Raw genomic sequence first — 23,004 nt, 5'->3', positions numbered from 1 at the left:
CCGTCGCAGGAACTGCCTGCCAGATCTGTCAAAACATATGCAAACTGACGGATCAGAATCCTGATCCGTATGACAAATGCATTGAAATGCCGGATCCATCTCTCTGGTGTCATCCGGAAAAACAGATCCAGCATTAATGCATGTCAATGGGAAAAAATGCCGAATCCGGCCTTCCGGCAAGTGTTCTGGAATTTTCAACAGAGATAAAACCGCATCCTGCGGTATTATCTCCGTTCTGAAAAGTAAAAAAGACTGAACAGAAGACATCCTGATGCATCCTGAACGGATTGCTCTCCATTCAGAATGCATTAGGATAAAACTGATCAGTTCTTTTCCGGTACAGAGCCCCTAGGACAGAACTTAATGCCGGAAAAGAATAACGCTAGTGTGAAATTACCCTAAGGCTTGAACGCATGTCATGAAGCCCCCGGTGCACAGTTTTTTGTGATGTTAAAAAGACACTTCCATCAGAGAGAATTTTTTTTATTCAATCTTCAGAGAAAACAATTGTAAAAAATTTTGGGGCTGATTTTCTTTTCTATTTCAGCAGTACTATACTATTGAAAATTAAATACAAAATTCTGTCCGTAAACAGTCAGCACAGAGAGATAAAAGTGCAAGATAGGTAACCCATTGTTAAGGTGGAGTTACACTGCCCGATTTTCGAGCAGATTATCAGGAACGACTGTTCATCGAATGCTTATTCACAACAATCTGCCCATCTAAATGTGCTGTTCCTGTCGTTTGTGAAGGCACATCAATCATTGTTTCCGGACAATGATTCTGTATGGTTACGATGAATGGCAATAGCGATCCCTCGTCCTCATACTGTGGAGGTGATCGCTGCATGTAAATACAGCAATCTCTTTCACTGAACGAGCAGTCGACTGCCGGGAAGGAACACTTCCCGCCAATCGGCTGTTACATCGTGCAGTGTACACCCATCTGCTAGTAAAATAGTAGATTACTAACATTATGATAATTCCAGACACAGTGGTTGCTGCGATTTGAGGGAAAAAACACAAGGGTGAAAAAAGCCTCTACAAAAAACTCCCATTTTGTCATGTGTTTAATATTTCCCATAAATTTCCATGCAACATATGGAACTAGTGATTTTGACTAGAAAAACTGTGGCAAAAAAAAAAAAAAGTACCAACAACTGCAAAGCCCAGGAAAAATGCCCCCTGCTTTAAAGCATTTAAGGACGCGGGCCCACTTTTCAAATCTGCCATGTGTAGCTTTATGTGGTAACATCTTTGGGATGCTTTACTTATCCATGTGATTCTGAGACACATTTTCATGACACACTATACTTTATCTTAGTTACTTAGATGCTATGGTTGCTGTTGTCTGCGGCATCTAAGGGGTTAAACAGCAGTGTTACCCTTCTCCTTTTCAAATGGGTGCAAACATGTTTCATGTATCTTACTGCTATGCTGAGATATAATCACAGCCCCAAATATGGTGTAACTGCTGGTGATAACACTTCCTGCTGGTATACAAGCCAGGTAGCATGCAGATGTTATATCTGATAATAGCTACATTTGACAGCAGCTACAGTAGAAGGGGAAATGTACATTTTCTTCTGGTAGGCCTCCTTTAGCGAGAATGCGACGTCCCGATTGTCAATATTTAACTATGTCCATTATCTTATTCTTTCAAACATGATGTTCCCGATTGTGCCCACTCCCCTTATTTGCTTTTAGGTTTCATCGTAAAAATCTACTTTATCCCACAATGGTGCCATATGCGAATGTGCACTTTGAAGTCAAGAAGGTGGCTCCTGCATGCTCCTAGTCATGTTCACTGAGTCCTCTTTCTGCCCCTTGATTGACATTTCTGAGTAGTGACCATGTTGTCTCTTCTTCTCTCCACATCTCACACAGACGCACTCTGTCTCCTCCACACGAACAATCCAGGCACTCTGGCTCCCTTGTTTGGTGCATGCCCAGAGAAGCTCTGATGCCAAGAGCTGTACACCCACCAACCACGCAGACGCCATAAAGACAGTGTGCCTGCACAAGATGTGGATAGACGAGGAGATGACGTGACCACTATTCAGAAATGTCAATCAATGGGCAGGAGGTATGAAGAGGGTGTGGCGAGCGTGACTTGGAGGATGTAAGAGCCAGCCTCCTTGACTTCAAAGTGTGCATTTGTAAATGGCGGTATCGTAGAATAAAGTCGATTTTCACAACAACCATGAAACACAAAAGCAGAATAATGGAACCGTCTGGGAAAACATGTTTGAAAGAATAAGGGAATGGGCATGATTAAATGTTTAAAATCAGGACGTCAAGTTCCCTTTAAGTAAAAGCTTGCTCAAATTATAATTATATCTGCTACAAGCAGGTCATTCGTTGACATGAATAAAAGATGCATCTTCAACACAATCAAAACTGAATAATAATAATGGTATATGGAAAGACAAACACTCCAAGATTTAACTGACATAAAGGCCTATCCTTGTTACTTAAAGGACCCAGATGATGGACTGCATGTTTCTCCAATCTGAAGTGTATTACCACAGATATGACTGAGAATACCTGTTTTTTCTACAGGCACTACTGGACTTTCAAGCTTTAATCTTTTTATTACAATTCACCTGGACAACATCTCATGACTTTACTGAGCTCCAGGAATCCCGAAAGTAGAATCATCAATATATACAGCAGGCAATCCCAATCACTGCCTGCTTGTTAGCTGCATTTAAAGGGAACCTGTCACCGGCATTTTGTGTATAGAGCTGAGGACATGGGCTGATAGATGGCCGCTAGCACATCCTCAATACCCAGTCCCCATAGCTCTGTGTGCTTTTATTGTGTAAGAAAACAGATTTTATACATATGCAAATTAACCTGAGATGAGTCCTGTCCCTGACTCATCTCACGTACAGGACTCATCTCAGGTTAATTTGCATATGTATCAAATTGATTTTTTTTAAGCAATAAAAGCACACAGAGCTATGAGGACTGGGTATTGCGGATGTGCTAGCCGCCATCTAGCAACCCATGTCCTCAGCTCTATACCCAAAATCCCGGTGACAGGTTCCCTTTAAATGCAGCAATCATTGCTACTGTATGGAGATAAATGATCGCTATTATGATCAATTGTTTGTTAGCAGCACATTTCTCTTTACACAAGGTATTGTTCTGTCAAGGATTTTTGGTGTTGCATAAAAGATGCAATCACCCAACAAATTAGTGTTTACTCATTTGTCAGGTGATTGGCAGTACATATACACAGGCCAATTATCAGGACGTTCGTTACCAATACAGGCCCTGATCCTCAGCCTGTGTACTAGGGCCCTTAACCACTATCCCTCTCCTTGTTCACCCCATCTTCTATTCCCCCCCAAGCTGAAAAGACTGAAACCAATTACGAAAGCCAAAGTCAAAATGAATAATTTTGGGTATACTCACATGTGTGCACCAAAGAAACTTTGGATCTTTCATAAGTGTTCTCTCTGTCAACTTTTTATGGAACAAATTGTAAGCATCATCTTCAAGAGTGTCCCGTAACTGAAAAGCATCAGAGAAAATGTAATTAATGCATAAACCTCTTTAAAGGGTTTCTACCACTTGGATTTCACATAATTAGGTGTCAGACACTAGCGCTCCGCTAGTGTCTGCTCTGCCAAACTATCCTGCTATAATAGCTTTCGGGGCAGCCGTTTACCTAAAAAAAGAACTTTTATTAATATGCTAATGACCCTCTAGGTGCTATGGGGGCGTCATTAGCACCTAGAGGATCGGTCTACCTTCTCAAGATGCCGCCGCTCAGCGCCTCCCTCCAGCCCGCCCACCTGCTTCGGAATGAATCAAACGGACGACTTCACGCGCATGCGCCGTGCGCGGCTGTATTCGGCGCATGCGCAGTGAATGTCCGACCACTTCCCTGCTCAGACATCTCCACTGCGCCTGCGCCGATGACGTCATCGGCGCAGGCGCAGTGGAGATGTCTGAGCAGGGAAGCGGTCGGACATTCACTGCGCATGCGCCGAATACAGCCGCGCACGGCGCATGCAGTCGTCCGTTTGATGCATTCCGAAGCAGATGGGCGGGCTGGAGGGAGGCGCTGAGCGGCGGCATCTTGAGAAGGTAGACCGATCCTCTAGGTGCTAATGACGCCCCCATAGCACCTAGAGGGTCATTAGCATATTAATAAAAGTTCTTTTTTTAGGTAAACGGCTGCCCCGAAAGCTATTATAGCAGGATAGTTTGGCAGAGCAGACACTAGCGGAGCGCTAGTGTCTGACACCTAATTATGTGAAATCCAAGTGGTAGAAACCCTTTAACATAAATAAATTGTGATCTTAACAGTAGGGAAATAATTGAGGGATTTTAAAATAAAACACTAAATAAATATCAATGTACTCATATACCTATAAATAAATGTTTAAAAGAAAACCAGTGAAAATGATCTCCTGTTATGTCAGAGGCACATATGAGAAGACCACTGATTCAGAACGAGAGATCTACAGTATAAAGCAATCAATATGGACATTGTTTAGATATTTTTCTTTAGCGCAGAGCAGATCATCCTAAAGTAAAGAGGATGTGACAGACCAGGGAGTCTGTCAGCGGTTTTCAGCCCTCAAAACAGCTGTCAGCATTATATACGTGACAAGGAGAGCAGTACAGACATACATAGAGTGATGGATATGCACGTTGCATGACTGAGATCAACATTTTCATCCCCATGGAGCTGCAAATAAAAGTGTCAAGGTAGTAATACCTTCATTACCAGTGGCCTGGGCTCTCTGCACTGGACACCATAAAGCCCCTCTGCTCTGAGCGATCACTCTACTACTCTCCAGACAGGAAGACACAGCAGAATGAAGCCTTTATTGCAGAAATCCCAAGACACTGAACATGAAAGGGACCACCTCCTGGCACTTGTAGCCGCTGTGTGAAACTGCCCATCTTTCTAAACCCTGTTCATCATCGATGTCTGCAGCATGCTCCTCATCACCTATACAGTGCTGTCAGCAGCTCTGAAGCCCAAAAACTGCTCTCAGACTCTCTTTGATAGGAACCTCCATTGTTTACTTCAAATGGATGAGATAAGTTGAGACCAGTAGAGATGAGCGAACTTCTGTTTTAAGTTCGGCGTCTAAAGTTCGGGGGCGGGTTAGCGGAGAATCCCGATCTGGAACCGGATATGGATTCCGACTTCCGTTGTGGTCCGTGGTAGCGGAATCAATAATGGCCGATTATTGATTCCGCTACCACGGACCACAACGGAAGTCGGAATCCATATCCGGTTCCAGATCGGGATTCTCCGCTAACCCGCCCCCGAACTTTAGACGCCGAACTTAAAACAGAAGTTCGCTCATCTCTAGAGACCAGGTGAAGACACATGTACCAGGTGCCCTGTTCATTAGAAGACACAGCTCTGATAATGGTACTATTATGAGTGCAGCACCAATGTGATCATCTCATTACCACAAAAGATTTTTATCACCTGGAAGAAGAAAAAATGAAGTTTCCTAATAAATGAGAAGATACATTAATACTGCACATAAAATAATACTGACCATCAGCTAACTGCTAAATAAAAAATAAAAAAAATAATAATTATATATATATATATATATATATATATATATATATATATATATATATACACACACACACACACACACACATAAACACACTATATATATATATAAAAAGACATTGGAATATTCTTCACACAGGTTCCCATTATTCGTAGACAGACATACCAGAATATCTAGTGTAGAAAAATAATGTAAGAGTTCACCCTCATCGCTAATCTCTGGCTCCTCGCATGATGGGCACACCATATCTCTAATGTGTTTCTCCTTTATTGCAACTGTAAAGTGCATCCGAAAGCATTCTGGGCATATACAGCACTCACATGAAGTTAGACAGCGCATCTGGAAAAAAGGAAGCAACATCAACATTCTCTGTATAGAGACTGCAAATCAATCAGCAGGGACTGCATTTACTTAATAATCTTCATTAGCACACTACTGATGACTAGGTACATTTAGAGGAGAATTAATTGACAAAGGGTGATTTAGGGTACATGCAATTATGAATATATTTAATATTATGCTTTTAATTTGATTTATAAGAGATTGCAGCCTTTAGGCCCAGGCTGTAGTGCTAAGAGATTCTGATGAACGTCAAAATTAGTCATTTTATGAACATTAAAACTAGATTTTTGTACTTACCGTAAAATCTGTTTCTGTTCATTGGGGGACATAGGCTTGACCATGGGTATAGCTGTTGCCACTAGGAGGCGACACTAAGCACAAAGGTGTGAGCGCCTCCCTTCAGCTATACCCTTCCTACAGGGACTAAGCTAAATCAGTTAGTGCAAGAGCAGTAGGAGAAGCAAGAAAAAAAAAATGGAAAACCAAACTATGTAAGAACCCAGAACCACGCAGGCCAGAAGAGGCCCGTAAAAGAGAGAACGGGTGGGAGCCGTGTCCCCAAATGAACAGAAGAGAAACAGATTTTACGGTAAGTACAAAAATCTAGTTCTCATCTGTATCATTGGGGGACACAGGCTTGACCATGGGACATTACAGAGCAGTCCCAAGGGTGGGCATAAACAAAAACCCTCCAGCCAATCAGAGAACCGCCATCTGCAAAACTCTACACCCCAGAGAAGCATCAGAAGACGCAAAGGTGTGTACACTGTAAAATTTGGAAAAGGTGTTCAAAGACGACCAGGTAGACAGACGCCTTGCATGCCTGAAGGGCCGAAGCCCCATGATGCACTGCCCAAGAGCCCCATGATGCACTGCCCGAGTAGAATGAGCAGTAACCTGGTCTCGGCCCCTCTGGAATGACGAACAGGGAATCCGTCCGCCGGAAAAATGACGTCTGGGACAGATAGATGCGAATGGCTCGTACCAAATCCAGAGTGTGGAGCGACTGCTCGCGAGGATGAGACGGGGCAGAACAGTGGCAACAGCTATACCCATGGTCAAGCCTGTGTCCCCCAATAATATGGATGAGAAAGTCCTTTTAAAATTTTGGTAGGTTTTCCTAAGCTGTAGCCGTATAGTGATGTCATTAAAGGGGTTGCCCCAAAATGATCTGTCCACAGGATAGGTGACCAATGTCTAATCAGTGGGGTTCAGATCTCTGCTTCCTAACTGATCACAACAATGGGGGTCCCAGGTCACATGTTTAAATGGAGCAGTAGTTGAGCATGCCCAGTGCCGCTCCATTTAAAGTCTCTGGTCACACTCTGGATTTGGTACGAGCCGTTCGCATCTATCTGTCCCAGACGTCACCGTTCCGGCGGACGGATTTCCTGTTAGTCATTCCAGAGGGGCCGAGAAATTTTACAGTGTACACACCTTTGCGTCCTCTGACGCTTCTCTGGGGCGTAGTTTTTCAGATGGCGGTTCTCAGATTGGCTGGAGGGTTTTTGTTTATGCCCACCCTTAGGACTGCTTTGTAATGTCCCATGGTCAAGCATGTGTCCCCCAACTATACGGATGAGAAAACTAGATGTTTGTACTTACCGTAAAATCTGTTTCTCTTCCGTTCATTGGGGGACAGTTCCCACCCGTTCTCTCTTTTACGGGCCTCTTCTGGCCTGCATGGTTCTGGATTCTTACATAGTTTGGTTTTCCATTTTTTTTCTTGCTTCTCCTACTGCTATTGCACTAACTGATTTAGCTTAGTCACTGTAGGAAGGGTATAGCTGAAGGAAGGAGCCCACACCTTTGTGCTTAGTGTCCGCCTCCTAGTGGCAACAGCTATACCCATGGTCAAGCCTATGTCCCCCAATGATACAGTACCAAGGGCTTTCAATAGAAGAGCATAAAAACGATAAAAACTGATAAGTCTGAAAGGCTGTACTATACATAATTTGTATTACCACATCTGTAATAAAAGGAACACATTTGTTATCCCACACACTGAAGACTGCAAAAAACGATGAAAAAAAAAACAACATGCCAACATTTCTCCTTTTTTTCATTTCAGTTACCAAAATAGCAGCTCATTCTTCAAAAAATAAGGTCTCACGCAGTTGATGGAAAAATAGGATTTTGTGTGCTTACCTGTAAAATCCTTTTCTCGCTGAGTTCATTGGGGGACACAGCTCCCACCCCGTATGTACATTGCTGGTTCTCCTAGATGGGTCCTTCTGGTTGTTGATGATGACCCATCTCCGGTTTTCTTCCTTTTTATTGTATTCGGTTAGCTTCTCCTGGCTGCTCCTACTGCTTTTGTACAAACTGATTAGCGCAGTGTCTGCAGGAGGGGTATAGCTGAGAGGAGGAGCTAACCCTTTTTTTTTGCTTAGTGGCAGCAGCTATACCCATGGTCTTCTGTGTCCCCCAATGAACTCAGCGAGAACAGGATTTTACAGATAAGCACAAAAAATCCTATTTTCTCGCTAGTATGATTGGGGAACACAGAAGTCCATGGAACGTTAAAGAGCAGTAACATGGGGAGGGAGCAAGAACAGAACGAATGGGTCATGACTGCACAGGAATGCGGGGGAAACCCTGAAATGGACAGGAATTTACCTGGATCCAGAGGACTGGAGTTATGCCCATGGATCAAACCCCCCTTCCCCCCCAAAAAAAAAAAAAAAAAACACTCAGTGGAATACTGATTGAAAGAAGACGAACTGAAAATGGCGTCTGGATATCAAGGGCCAAAGAACTGCAGATGTAACAAAACTTGCCCCATGTGGGGAAAGAAGTAGGGATGCCCGAAGACAAATGGTGCACCAAACACCATACTGGACTGCCAGAAGAGAAGAACACTCCAGCGGTACCATGATGAACAAGTCAGGGCTAGAGAACCTGGAAGTCAGGCATGAGAATGGCCCACAAGAAAAAATTCTTGAGGGAGTGAAGAAACCCAGAGGAACCAAGGCAGTGGAACCGACCCAAGACTGCCCAAAAAAATGGGGAGTAACCTGACAGGGAAAGAGTGTCCTCCGGGATCAAAAACTTCCCCTTCAGACCTACGGCCAAGGGGGTTTCTTCATAAGAATGTTCCCCCAGGAAAATGCCAATGTGGTAAGTAGAGGCATGTAGAGGAGGACCCTAAATTCCAGAACAAGAGATGAGAGAAGCCGTCTGATACTCCATGGAAGGCTGCCTGAACTGGCAGACCTAATCGGAAGCTGCAGACAGGAACCACAGATAGAAAAAATACTGCGCCAGGAAGGGAGTGTGGACCCCGAATGCCACAAAGTCCCAGAAAAAAACTGGTAACAGAACTAACACCACCCGCCGCACAGGCACCACACAGCAGAAAGGGGGCAATGGCTATGAACACTGGCTGAGCAGGCAGTAACAGTATGTGGGGGAGAGCAACTAGTCGCCCTGCGGAAGGGGAGAAGTAGAAGCAGCCGATGCGGCTTAGTAGAAAACCAGCACTTAGGGGTGAGAACAAGGGCAGTACGACTACTCGACCCGCTGAGGGGAGCCATGCAGACAACTCACATATGCAAACTGAATATGTGCATACCCAAACTCCACAAGGAGGGAACGCTGATGCTGTCACCGTAGTAGATTGTAGAGGCAATGTGGTACATGTAAAGGGAACAAGGTGCTAAGCCAGAGCCATAGAAATCGGTAGGTCATACAAGGTACAGAAAACGTACTAATGCCCAGCAGAAGTGAGCAAACCCCTCAGCCGCAGCGTGTCGTAGCAAAACATAAGCAAAGTGCCTCCTGTGGAAGAGGGAAATGTAGACACGATCACAACTACAACTAGCAAGAAGGCACCATGCCTAGAAGGAGGAATGCTGTGTAGATACCGCTGGAATGCCAGGGCCGATACTCCACATGGAGGAAGGGGATGTGGACAAAACCATAAATGTAGTGTCCCCCCGCCCATGCGTCATTTAAGCTGCAGTTGAAGGATGAACGCAAAAATTCCCCCTGGGAAGGGTTCACGCAGTAGTAGCCACGGAACCGAAGTAGCCAGAATATCTATGGGCAGCGCAAACACTGCCTCACCATGGGGAGGCAGTAGCAACAACTAATGCCTCTAGGGTCAGAGGAGAGACTCCACCTGAAAATGAATACAACAGCAATAGCCACCAAGAATTGGTGCTAGCACAACACTCCACCTGAGAAGAAAGAAAACTGGCAATCAGAGCAGACGTTCCACCCACACAGGGACTCAAGGCTTGAGGAAACATATGAGGTATGCTAACGGCCTGTTAGGGATACAGGCCGACCTGGAAGACAGAGGCTGCCACGAGGCACCAGACACAAATCCAAACTAAGACTACCTGAGGAAGGGGGTAGAGCGAAGCAGTCACAGTATCCAGCAGTAGTGCCAAAATACCACCTATGACAGGGGAAAAGGCGATTGTAGGTACCGTGTCTTGCCAATAGGCCACCCATGAAACGGGATGCCATGCGACAAGGAACAAAGGAGAGTAGTTGCGGTAGACAATGTTTAAGCAACCAAAAAGATGTACAGGGTCCACTGGTAGAGAAAGCACTACTGGTTGTGCAACTACTCAGTCAATGGGGGAGGGTTATGCTACAGGATCTATAGCACGCAATTGTAGTGCAACTAATCCCCCAATAAAAGGGGGAAAGCCGACAGGACAGATGATATCCAGTATGAGAGTAAGTACTCCGCCTGCGGGGGGGTTAATGCAACAAAACATATGGTATCCGGTGGAAGTGCAATACTCCGCCTAAGGAAGGAGGGTAATGCGACAGTCTGTACAGGATCCAGTGATAGTGCAATTACTCTATAGAAGGAGGATAATGCTACAGGATCTACAGTATGTGACTGCGGTGCAACTAAACCACCTATATAAAAGGGGGAAAACTGACAGGACAGATGATATCCTGCATTAGTGCAATCACTCCGCCTGTGTAGGCAGCAATGCAACACGACGTATAGTATCCAGTGGCAGTGCAATTACTCTGTCTAAGGAAGAAGAGCAATGCACAGGATCTAGTGGTAGTGCAATTAGTCTATAGAAGGAGGGTAATACTACAGAATGTACAGTACCCATATTAAGTGCAAATACTCCCACTACGAAAGGGGGTAATGCTACTGGAAGCATAGGATCCAGTGGTAGTGCAACTACGGCGCCTCTGGAAGGAGGGTAACGCTGCCGGATGTACGGTATCCAGTGGTGGTGTAAATATTCCACCCATGGAAAGAGGGCAATGCTACTGGACGTATAGGAAACAACAGGATGTAAACACTCCGCAGATGGAAGATTACTCTGCCCATGGAAAGAGGATAATGCTACGGGCTGTACAGTACCCAATGGAAGTGCAATTACTCCGCCTAAGAAGGGCATGCTACAGGCTGTATAGAACCCAATGGGGGTGCAATTACTCCTCCTACAGAAGGAGAGTAATGGCACGGGCTGTACAGCATCCAGTGGCAGTGCTATTACGCTGCATATGGAAGGAGGGTAGCGCCACAGGCTGTACAGTATTTAGTGCAAGGTCAATTACTTCGCCTATGGAAGGAGAGTAATGCTACAGACTGTACAGCATCCAGTGGAAGGACAATTACTCCGCCTATGAAAGGAGGGTAATGCTAAAAGATGTACGGTATCCAGTGCAAGGGCAATTACTCTGCCTATGGAAGGAGGGTAATGCTACAGGCTGTACGGTATCCAGTGCAAGGGCAATTACTCCGCCTAGGGGGGTAGGGTAATTACAGGCTGTATGGTATCCAGTGCAAGGGCAACTACTCAGTCTATGCTACAGGCTGTACAGCAGCCAGTGGTAGTACAAGTACTCCGCCTATGGAAGGAGGGAAATGCTACAGGCTGTACGGCATCCAGTGCAAGGGCAATTACTCCACCTATGGGAGGAGGGTATGCTACAGAATGTACAGGGTCCACTGGTGAGCGCACATATTTAACCTAAGGAGGGAAGGGAATGTGACAGGGCTCACGGAATTCAGTGGTAGTGTAACTACTCCGCCTATAGGAGGAGGGTAAGCTACAGGGAGTGGGGTATCCAGCGGAATGCCAGGATTCCGCTTGCGCTATAGGACGTATGTATCCAGCGGTAGGGTAAAGAAATTCTGCCTACAGAATGGCATGGGAACTAGGTCCAGAAGGACCAGATAGCTCCAATGGTTAATAATATATATATTTTTTTTGTTTCTTTTTTTACATACAGCGGGCAAGGAAGGGGTTAAGTATAAGGCAGGGGCGGGGCTTATTGTGCAGCTGGTGGGGTGAAGGCATGGGCGCGAAATATTCACGCTCTGAAAATACAGATCCCGCCCCGAAACACGCTGGGAGATGCAGACTAGTAGGCTTCAGAGCCGGGGCGTCGAGTACAGGCGGGGCTGACCGGAAGAGCTTTCGGTTGGGGTGGCGATGTAGGGAGAGAGCAGAGTGCACTGGGAAACAAGGAGGCTGGAGCGGGCGTACCGATGCCCCGATTCGAAAAGGAGCGGCCTCCCAAGAAGACATGTGACCACTGGGACTGGCTCGCAGGGCGTGGATGGGGCCGGGGACCAGAGGTGGGACCGAGGCGGTAAGTCACCAGATACAGGGGCCAAGGTCCAGGAGAAACAACATATATTCCTGTGTTCACTTAGAGAACACAGGAGAAGGGGGGGGGGGGGGGGGGAAATCAGGCCTTCCTCAGTGTGCTGCCCCTTGGGGGGGGGGGGGGGGGGGGCAGCACACTGAGGAAGGCAGAAATAGTAGCCAAGGTGACACTGTAGCTGGCGGGTAACAGCGGATTTGAGATCCACTGTTCCTCCTTGTCTTCCAGAGGTGGGGAACGAGCAGCAGGCTTGAGGACCCGCTGGTCTCCCCCCTCAAGTGTGGGAAAAAAAGGTGGCGAGAGCCTACCTGCAGCCCGAACCTGAAAAATAAAACAAAAAGGAAAAAATGTCTGCCTCCTATGGACACTAAGCTAAAACTGATTAGCTCAGGAGGGGTATAGCTGAGAGGAGGAGCTAACACTTTTTTTTGCTTAGTTTCGCTTCCTAGTGGCAGCAGCTATACCCATGTTCTTCTGTGTCCCTCAATGATACGAGCGAGAAAATAGGATTTTTTGTTCTTACCTGTAAAATCCTTTTCTCGCTGAGTTCATTGGGGGAAATAGAAGACCATGGGTATAGCTGTTACCACTAGGAGGCGACACTAAGGAAAAAAGTGTTAGCTCCTCCTCTCAGCTATATCCCTCCTGCAGACACTGAGCTAATCAGTTTGTACTAAAGCAGTAGGAGCAGCCAGGAGAAGCCAACAGAAAACAATAAAAAGGAAGAAAGACGAAGATGGTCAGAACCAAGAAATGGAGGGACCCATCAAGGGCAGCCAGCAATGTACTTACGGGGTGGGAACTGTGTCCCCCCCGATGAACTCAGCGAAAAAAGGATTTTACAGGTAAGCACAAAACATCCTATTTTCTTGCTCGTATCATTGGGGGACACAGACGACCATGGGACGTTAAGGAGCAGTACCATGGGGAGGGAACAAGACGAATCCAATAGAATTGTGGGGGAAGGACACACCAAAAAACCCTGAAAAAATGGGCATGAAGAGCCATTCCCAGGAAGGCCAGCCAGAGAGTGGATGAATACACAGAGACCCTGACTGGGCAGAATAAGAACAGCACAGGGGACATAAGCCACGGCTTAGGAGACTTCAGAACAAGTGGAGATCATACAGAATATCCACTGATGAACCAGTAAGAAAACAAGTCAGTCACCAGAACAAATGGAACAACTGCAGGAATACCAGAGAGAGAAAACAAAACCTGGGCCCAGAAAACTTCTAAAGAAGTGACACCCAAGGATCAGTACCCCATGAAAAAAACACCCTAGAGTGATCAACAGACACGACATGGCATGAGACAAAAAAAACTAACAGAAAAATTGTGCCTGGAAACCGAGGGACAAAGAACTGCAGACGTGAAGAATCTTGCCCCCCATGGGGAAAGAAATAGGGGTGCCAGAAGGCAACAACCCGGAACTGCATACCAGGCTGCCAGAGGAGAACACTTCAGCAAGACCATGAAAAAGTCAGGGCTAGAGAACCTGGTTGTCTAACATGACCATGGCCCACAAGAAAAGGATCTCGAGGGAGAGAAGAGACACAATGGAATAAGACAGTGGAACCGACACCCCCAAAAAAAAAAAATAACAAAAAATTAGGGATTAAACTGGTAGGAAAAGAGTGTCCTCCAGGATCAAAAAAACATCCCTTTCAGACCTATGGCAAAGGGGTTTGCCGAGTGTTCCCCAAGGAAAATGACAATGTGGAAAGCAGAGGTATGTAGAGGAGGACCTTAAGCTCTGTAACAAAAGAGGAGAGAAGCCGTCTGATACCTATGGAAGGCTGCCTGGACTGGCAGACCTAACTAGAAACTAAAGAAAAAAATTACCTAGTCCAAGGGAACAGGTAGAAGCGACATTGATGTCTGAAAACATGAAGGTTGTGTAAACCCATCTGACACTAATGACCGCCACTGCGAAACCTCTCTGCCAAAAGAAGAGAATGTACAAAACGGCCAAACCAGGAACCGGAGATGGTAGAAATATTGTGCCAGGAAGAGAGTGTGGACGTCGAACACCACAAAATGCCAGAAAAAAACTGGCAAAGGAACCCATACTACCAGTGCAGGCACTCCACAGCAGAAAAGGGGGCATAAGATAACCAAATGGCTATGGAAACTAGCCAAGCAGGCAGAAACAGCATCTGGGGGAAGTGCAACTACTCGCCCTGCGGAAGGGGAGAAGTAGAAGAGGCTGATACGGCTCAGTAGAGAACCAGTATCAGTGGTGACAATAAGGACAGTACGACTGCTCTACCCGGCGAGGGAAGAAATGCAGCCAACTCACATATGCAACTGTATAAGTGCTTACCCAAACTCCACCAGGAGATGACACTGGTACCGTCACCGTAGCAGATGGTAGAGGTGATGCACCACATGTGAAGGGAATAAGGCGCTAAGCGAGTGCCATAGAAATCCAGGAGTGAACAAACCCACCACCTGCAGCATGGCTTGGTTATCGGCATTTGACCAGCTCCATAAGGAATAATAGTACCTCTCAGCCCCCATCTCAGGAACACCATACATACCATGCTTGGTCGAGCTACCGCACCCAGTGATGGCAGAACAGGAGCACAGTGCCAACTGTGGGAGAAGGAAAAGTAGACACATGCACAGCTACAATGAGTGAGAAAGTTCCACCCCTAAAAGGAGAAATGTTTTGCAGAAACCACACGAAAAGCTAGGGCCGATACTCAATATGGAGGAAGGGTGTGTGGCAATAATCCACAGTGCCGCGCCCACTGACAATGTGTCCTGTAGCCAGAACACAGTAACTGCTGCCATTTGAAGAAGGAATGCAAACACTCTCCCCAGGAAGGTGTCACACAGTAGCCCAAAAATCTATGGCCAGGCCAAGACTGCCTCATAGGGGAGGCCATACCAGCACCCGTGGCCTCACCATAGGAGGGACTCCACCTGAAAATGAGGTCAAACAGCAGTAGCCACCATGAATTGGTGCTAGCGTATACTCCAACTGAGAAGGAAGTAAACTGGCACCCATTGCAGATTTTTCACCTACTGAAGGAGTGTGGAGACCGAACGTGCCAAAAAACAGCAACAAAATTAGAATGCTCCCCATACGGACCCAAGGCACTAGGAAAGGTATGTCATGGGTCAACACCCTGGGAACACAGTGGCCGCCATGCAGGCGCCCGACACCAATCCGTACAATGACTACCTGAGGAAAGGGATAGTGTCAAAGTAGTCACAGTATCCAGTGGTAGTGCCAAAATAGCACGTAAGATGGGGGATAAGGCGATTGTAGGAACAGTGTCCAGAAAATAGACTACCCCTGGAACGGGATACAATGCGACAAATAGAGAAGCGAGAGTAGTCGCGGTAGTCAATGTGCAAGCAATCACTCTACCTAAGAAAGACGGATAATGCGATAGAGCAGAAGCTTCCAGAGGTAGGGGAATTACGGCACCTATGGAAAGAGGGGGACCCCAACAAGATTTACGGTATCCACTGGTAGCGCAAGTACAACTGGTTGTGCAACTACTCCGTGAATGGAAGGAGGGTAATGCTACAGGAACTACAGTAAGCAGTTGTAGTGCCCTGCTCCACCTATAGGAGAGGGGAAACCAACAGGACAGATGATAGCCAGCATTAGTGCAATTACTCCTCCTGCGGAGGGGGTTATGCGACAAAACATATGGTATCAAGTGAAAGTGCAATTACTTCGCTTAAAGAAGGAGGGTAATTGCAACAGTCTGAAAAGGATCCAGTGGTAGTGCAAATACTTCCATGGAATAAGGATAATGCTACAAACTGTACAGAACCCCATGGAAGAGCAAATACACCCACTATGGAAGGGGGAAATGCTACTGGAAGTATGGGATCCAGGGGTAGTGCCAATACTCCTCCTGTGGAAGGCAGGTAATGGTACTAGATGTACAGCATCCTGTGGTATTGCTAATACTCAACCTATGAAAAGGAGAGTAATGTTACAGGCTGTACAGTATGCAGTGGTGATGCAAACACTCCTCCTATGGAAAGAGGGCAATGCTACCGGATGTATAGGCTCCCATGGGAAGTGCAAATACCCTGCTTATGAAAAGAGAGTAATGATATAGAATGAATAGGATCCAGTGGTAAGTGCAAATACTCTGCCTATGGGAGGAGTGTAATGCTACAGGCTGTACAGTATACAGTGGTAGTGAAAATACTCTGCCTATGGAAGGAGGGTAATTCTACAGTCTGTACAGTATCCTGTGGTAATGCAAGTACTCCGTCTATGGAAGGAGGGTAATGCTACAGGCTATACAGTATCCAGTGGTAGTGCAAGTACTCCGCCTATGGAATGAGGGTAATGCTACAGGCTGTACCGTATACAGGGGTAGTGCAAGTACTCCGCCTATGGAAGGAGGGTAATGCTACAGGGGGTACAGCATCCAACGGAAGTGCAATTAATCCGCCTATGGAAGGAGGCAAAGCTACAGGACGGACAGGGTCCAGTGGTAAATGCCAGTATACTGGTAGTTTAACTACTCCGCTTATAAAGGAAGGGCAATGCTACAGGACGTATGTAGCTAGCGGTAGTGCAAGCACACCGCCTATCCATTGCGCCACTGGCCCCACTGTAGTGCTATAGGGCGATGGGAACTAGGCACAAAATAGCACCAGAGCTCCAAGGGTTAATTGTTAAAATTACACTGAGCCCCAATCCTATTAAATCTTTCCTGAGTTATAACAAATCACTTTTCCACTAGCCACAGGAGCTCTGAGGCAAGGAAGGGGTTAAACAGTAGGTTGGGGGGGCGGAGCTGAGTGGGCCGCTGGTGTAGTGAAGATATGTGCACGAAAGTTTCACACTCTGAGAGCACAGTCCCTGCCCAAACACACTCCGGAAGAATGTAGTCTAGTAAGCCGCAGAGATGGGGCCTTGCGTACAGGTGGGCCGACCAAAAGTGCTTCCAGCTGGGAGAGCGGTGCAGGGAGGGAGCGGGAGTGTCGAGGTGGATCTTGCCCCCCAAACAGAGGAGGCCAGGAAAGAGCGTACCGATGCCCAGAGGAGAAGCAGCGGCTGCCCCGGAGGCATGAGACCGCTGTAAATGCACCGCAGGGCCTGGAGGAAGGTGAGGGGGCTGGGGACGGGAGATGGGACCGAGGGCCGGCGAATCACAGGCTACAGGAACAGGGCCAAGGTTCTAAAGAAAAAAACAATTTTCCCGTGTTCACGGGAGGAGAAGGGGGGGGGGGGCTCAGACAAAAGGGGGGCCAGCAGGGAAGGGTAGGTAATATGCCTACCTACACGTTTTCTGCCCACCTCAATTCCAGCAGTGTCGCCTTCCTCAGTGTGCTGCCCCTTGGGGAGGGTGTCTACACTGGTAACAGAGGGACTTCTAGAAGTAGGAGACAAGGTGACACTGTTGCTGGCGGGTAACAGCAGATTTGAGATCCACTATTCCTCCTTGTCTTCCAGAGATGGGGAACGAGCAGCGGGCATGAGGACCCATTGGTATCCCCCCTCAAGTGTGGGGAAAACAGGTGGTTAGAGCTCCCCTGTAGCCCGGACCTAAAAAAAGAAAAAAGCTTTGGCAGACATGCAGAAAAACATGTCTGCCTCATGCGGACACCAAGCTAAAACTGATTAGCTCAGTGTCTGCAGAAAGGGTATAGCTGAGAGGAGGAGCTAACACTTTTTTTTGCTTAGTGTCACCTCCTAGTGGCAAAAGCTATACTCCATGGTCTTCTGTGTCCCCAATGATACAAGCGAGAAAATAAAAATGTTATGAATCTTCTAAAGCAGTGACACAGAAACAAAGGATTTTCTAAAATAAAGGGGCGAATTTAGAATCGCCCCATGCCAGTTTTCCGGTGTAAAAAAAAAAGTTGCAAACTTTGTGTTTTTGCAACTTTTTAAACGCTATTGTGTCTAAATTTACACGCAAGTGACATTTCTACGCTGCCCTCACCACTTTTCCGAGAATGGGACATGGTGAGGGAAGGGAGGGGGTGGAGTCAGTGGGATTGGCACATGAAATGTATGCCAGATCCTAGGTGCAGTTTAGGAGCACGGACTGGAGGATGTGCTTAAAGGGAACCTGTCGCCGGCATTTTGTGTATAGAGCTAATGACATGGGTTGCTAGATGGCCGCTGGCACATCCGCAATACCCAGTCCCCATAGCTCTGTGTGCTTTTATTGTGTAAAAAAAACGATTTGATACATATGCAAATTAACCTGAGATGAGTCCTGTCCCTGGGATGAGCTCTATACACAAAATCCCGGTGACAGGTTCCCTTTAATTTATGATGATTTAGGAGCATACTCCATGCCGTGAAGGGAATATCACAGACTTGTATATAACACCAGTATACTGTATAATACATTTCCCAATGTTGTCTTTAAAGTACAAAAAGTTGAAATTTCCAATATATATTTCCCTAGTCGAAAAAAAAACTGAGAGGTTTAAATCCCACCCCTCCCCCCATCACCAATGTTTTTCCTGTCCTACCAGAATAGGAAGCAGGAGAGGTGCATGGAGGCTCTTTGGGCCCACCGGTGAATGTAATGTAATGTAACATAATGTAGGCCGAGGTCAGATCCGAAGTGCGGCTCTCCCTCCTCTTCTTGGGGCCTGTGCACAGGCGCAGACGGTTGCTGTCCCATGCGAATACCCCCCTGCATCAGTCCAGGTGGATTACATGCAGAGGGGAAGGAAGATGGCGGCCGGAGCGTCACTGTGATGCAGTCCCTCCGGCTCGTGACGTGAGACGCTAGGGGCGGAGCCGGATGTCATCTCCGGGCGCCACAGGTCCTTGCAGGTCACAGGAGAGATAAAAGGCTGCAGGACCTGCTCAATGGCTTCCGGACAGCACGATCCTTTCTGCAGGAGGAAAGCAGTGCAGTGTCTGCTGGTGGACAGGAGTGTTTACAGATGAGTGCCCCCATCACTCTGGGCACTGGAGCAGAGCCTGCAACAAATCTAGTTGTAAGTAGCCTGGTATCAGGCACATGTATCACCCCTATACCCTGGTTAGCTGATCCTTCTCTTCCTTATACTTTTCAGGGAGAAAAGGATTCAGCTTCAGCTCCTAAAAAGACAAGAAAATGTGTACAGGAGCTAAACACTTATGTAAAGAATGTACTTCTAATGTGGTAAAAGCGGAATCCTCTAGTTTTCTGGAAAATATCAGGACATTAGTTAAAGAAGAAGTTTAGTCCGCACTAGCTTCCCGGGATCCAGCCCCCCTAAAAACCCTCCTCTAATCATCCGTTATAGTTGCAATCCAGTGCCTGACTAGGATTCTGATGTTTTGGAAGGCTGAAAAAAACATATGCATCTTCTGATGAAGTTAATGAATATAAACGTTTCTTATTTAATCCGGATGACACTGATGAGCTTAGGCTACTTTCACACTAGCGTTGTTTGAATCCGGCGGGCAATTCCGTCGCCAGAACTGCCCGCCGAATGCGGAAAAACGTGTGAAAACGGATTACATTTGAATCCTGATCGGGATTCTGATCACAATGAAAAAATGCATTGGAAAAAACGGATCAGCCATTTACAGGGAGTGCAGAATTATTAGGCAAGTTGTATTTTTGAGGATTAATTTTATTATTGAACAACAACCATGTTCTCAATGAACCCAACAAACTCATTAATATCAAAGCTGAATATTTTTGGAAGTAGTTTTTAGTTTGTTTTTAGTTTTAGCTATTTTAGGGGGATATCTGTGTGTGCAGGTGACTATTACTGTGCATAATTATTAGGCAACTTAACAAAAAACAAATATATACCCATTTCAATTATTTATTTTTACCAGTGAAACCAATATAACATCTCAACATTCACAAATATACATTTCTGACATTCAAAAACAAAACAAAAACAAATCAGTGACCAATATAGCCACCTTTCTTTGCAAGGACACTCAAAAGCCTGCCATCCATGGATTCTGTCAGTGTTTTGATCTGTTCACCATCAACATTGCGTGCAGCAGCAACCACAGCCTCCCAGACACTGTTCAGAGAGGTGTACTGTTTTCCCTCCTTGTAAATCTCACATTTGATGATGGACCACAGGTTCTCAATGGGGTTCAGATCAGGTGAACAAGGAGGCCATGTCATTAGATTTTCTTCTTTTATACCCTTTTTTTGCCAGCCACGCTGTGGAGTACTTGGACGCGTGTGATGGAGCATTGTCCTGCATGAAAATCATGTTTTTCTTACCTTGCAGACTTCTTCCTGTACCACTGCTTGAAGAAGGTGTCTTCCAGAAACTGGCAGTCGGACTGGGAGTTGAGCTTGACTCCATCCTCAACCCGAAAAGGCCCCACAAGCTCATCTTTGATGATACCAGCCCAAACCAGTACTCCACCTCCACCTTGCTGGCGTCTGAGTCGGACTGGAGCTCTCTGCCCTTTACCAATCCAGCCATCTGGCCCATCAAGACTCACTCTCATTTCATCAGTCCATAAAACCTTAGAAAAATCAGTCTTGAGATATTTCTTGGCCCAGTCTTGACGTTTCAGCTTGTGTGTCTTGTTCAGTGGTGGTCGTCTTTCAGCCTTTCTTACCTTGGCCATGTCTCTGAGTATTGCACACCTTGTGCTTTTGGGCACTCCAGTGATGTTGCAGCTCTGAAATATGGCCAAACTGGTGGCAAGTGGCATCTTAGCAGCTGCACGCTTGACTTTTCTCAGTTCATGGGCAGTTATTTTGCGCCTTGCTTTTTCCACACGCTTCTTGCGACCCTGTTGACTATTTTGAATGAAACGCTTGATTGTTCGATGATCACGCTTCAGAAGCTTTGCAATTTTAAGAGTGCTGCATCCCTCTGCAAGATATCTCACTATTTTTGACTTTTCTGAGCCTATCAAGTCCTTCTTTTGACCCATTTTGCCAAAGGAAAGGAAGTTGCCTAATAATTATGCACACCTGATATAGGGTGTTGGATGTCATTAGACCACACCCCTTCTCATTACAGAGATGCACATCACCTAATATGCTTAATTGGTAGTAGGCTTTCGAGCCTATACAGCTTGGAGTAAGACAACATGCATAAAGAGGATGATGTGGTCAAAATACTAATTTGCCTAATAATTCTGCACGTAGTGTATAGACTAACCTTTTTTCACATTTTTCGGGTTTAACATGCAAAAGCCGGATGCGGTGGAACAAACTGTGCCGGATCCGGCATTAATGCAAGTCAATGGGAAAAATGCCGGATCCGGCGTTCAGTCAATGTGTTCCGGATTTTTGGCCGGTGGTAAAAATACAACATGCTACGGTTTTCTGAAAAGCCTGATCAGTAAGAAAAAGACTGAACTGGATGCATCCTGAACGGATTGCTCTCCATTCAGAAAGCATGGGGATAAAACTGATCAGTTCTTTTCCGGATTTGAACTCAATGCCGGAAAAGAAAAACGCTAGTGTGAAAGTACCCTTATAAAAGCGATTTGAGCCACAATACAGATGGAGGTGCCTAAAAAGCCTGTCGGTGCAGGAAGAGATATTTGGGGGGCTAGGGGGGGAAAGAAAGTCTGTATTCCCAGTTCCAGATAATATTCAAAAGTCAATCAAGTCAGAATGGGAAAAGCCAGATAAAGGATCTTTCATTCCTAGGAGTATCAAGAAGCACTAGCCTTTTAACTATGAGGATTGCGCCGATTGGTAATACATTACCAGGATGGACGCACCTGCGGCTAAGGTAGCAAAAAATACCGCCCTGCTATATGAAGATTTAGCGCAACTTAAAAGACCCCATGGATAGCAAAGCAGAGAGCCTACTAAGAAAAACCTGGGGGGCTACGGCAGCGCTTCTTAAGTCAGGAGTGGCTTCTACTTGTGTAGCTAGAACCCTTAATCTGTGGCTAGAGCAATTGGAGATTCATTTAAAATCAATAAAACGCAGAGAGAACAGATTCTGGAGAGCATTCCATTACAAAAAATGGCAACTCGTTTCTTAGCGGATGCTGCGGCTGAATCCGTAAAACTTTCAGCACTGACTGCAGTTTGATCTAACACGGCCAGACGGGTTCTATGGCTCAAGGCATGGGCAGGGGATATTACAGCCAAAAACAAGCTCATTTCCCTTCCCTTTCACGGCCAATATGTCATTGAACCAGATCTAGACAAGATCTTAGAAAACGCCACAGATGAGAAATCCACAGGATCAGATGGACTCCCGGCGGAATTCTTTAAGCGATATAGGGAGTGTCTCCTTCCTCATCTATTAAATACATTCAATGAAGCCCTACAGGTTGGTATCCTTATTAAAGGCTTCTTCCACTAAGGGCCTTATATCTTTGCTATATAGACATATTATTGATGTCTCCTCCTCTTCTACTACCATTAAGACAAGAGTCCAATGGGAAAAGGATCTTGGATCCCATTCTTCACACAAATTTAAAAATCCTAAAGATGTCGGCCTGGATTCTTAAGAATCCATCCTCCTAAAATTGCAGTTATCTAATAAGGTGGTTTCCATCTTACTCCTTAAAAGGAAACAGAATCCAGATAAGGCGTATTTTAAAG

At 46.0% G+C, this 23,004-nt stretch overlaps 1 protein-coding gene across 2 annotated transcripts in view; it reads right to left on the bottom strand.

The window, feature by feature from the left end:
• The window catches only part of RNF31 (ring finger protein 31), a 72,988-nt gene that overhangs the window by 12,072 nt on the left and 37,912 nt on the right, over positions 1-23,004 (bottom strand). For both annotated transcript variants that reach the window (XM_044273092.1, XM_044273091.1), the window contains exons 13-14: positions 5,729-5,902; positions 3,423-3,521 (exon numbers count right to left, since the gene is read on the bottom strand). In XM_044273092.1, coding sequence (XP_044129027.1) covers positions 3,423-3,521; positions 5,729-5,902 — 273 coding nt within the window. The remainder of the gene's footprint in view (positions 1-3,422; positions 3,522-5,728; positions 5,903-23,004) is intronic.

The sequence above is a fragment of the Bufo gargarizans genome, chromosome 1, assembly GCF_014858855.1.
Source record: "Bufo gargarizans isolate SCDJY-AF-19 chromosome 1, ASM1485885v1, whole genome shotgun sequence".
NCBI classification, from domain to species: Eukaryota; Metazoa; Chordata; class Amphibia; order Anura; family Bufonidae; genus Bufo; species Bufo gargarizans.
The sequence above is the reverse complement of the archived record's forward strand: the minus strand, read 5'-3'. Positions and strand labels throughout refer to the sequence as shown.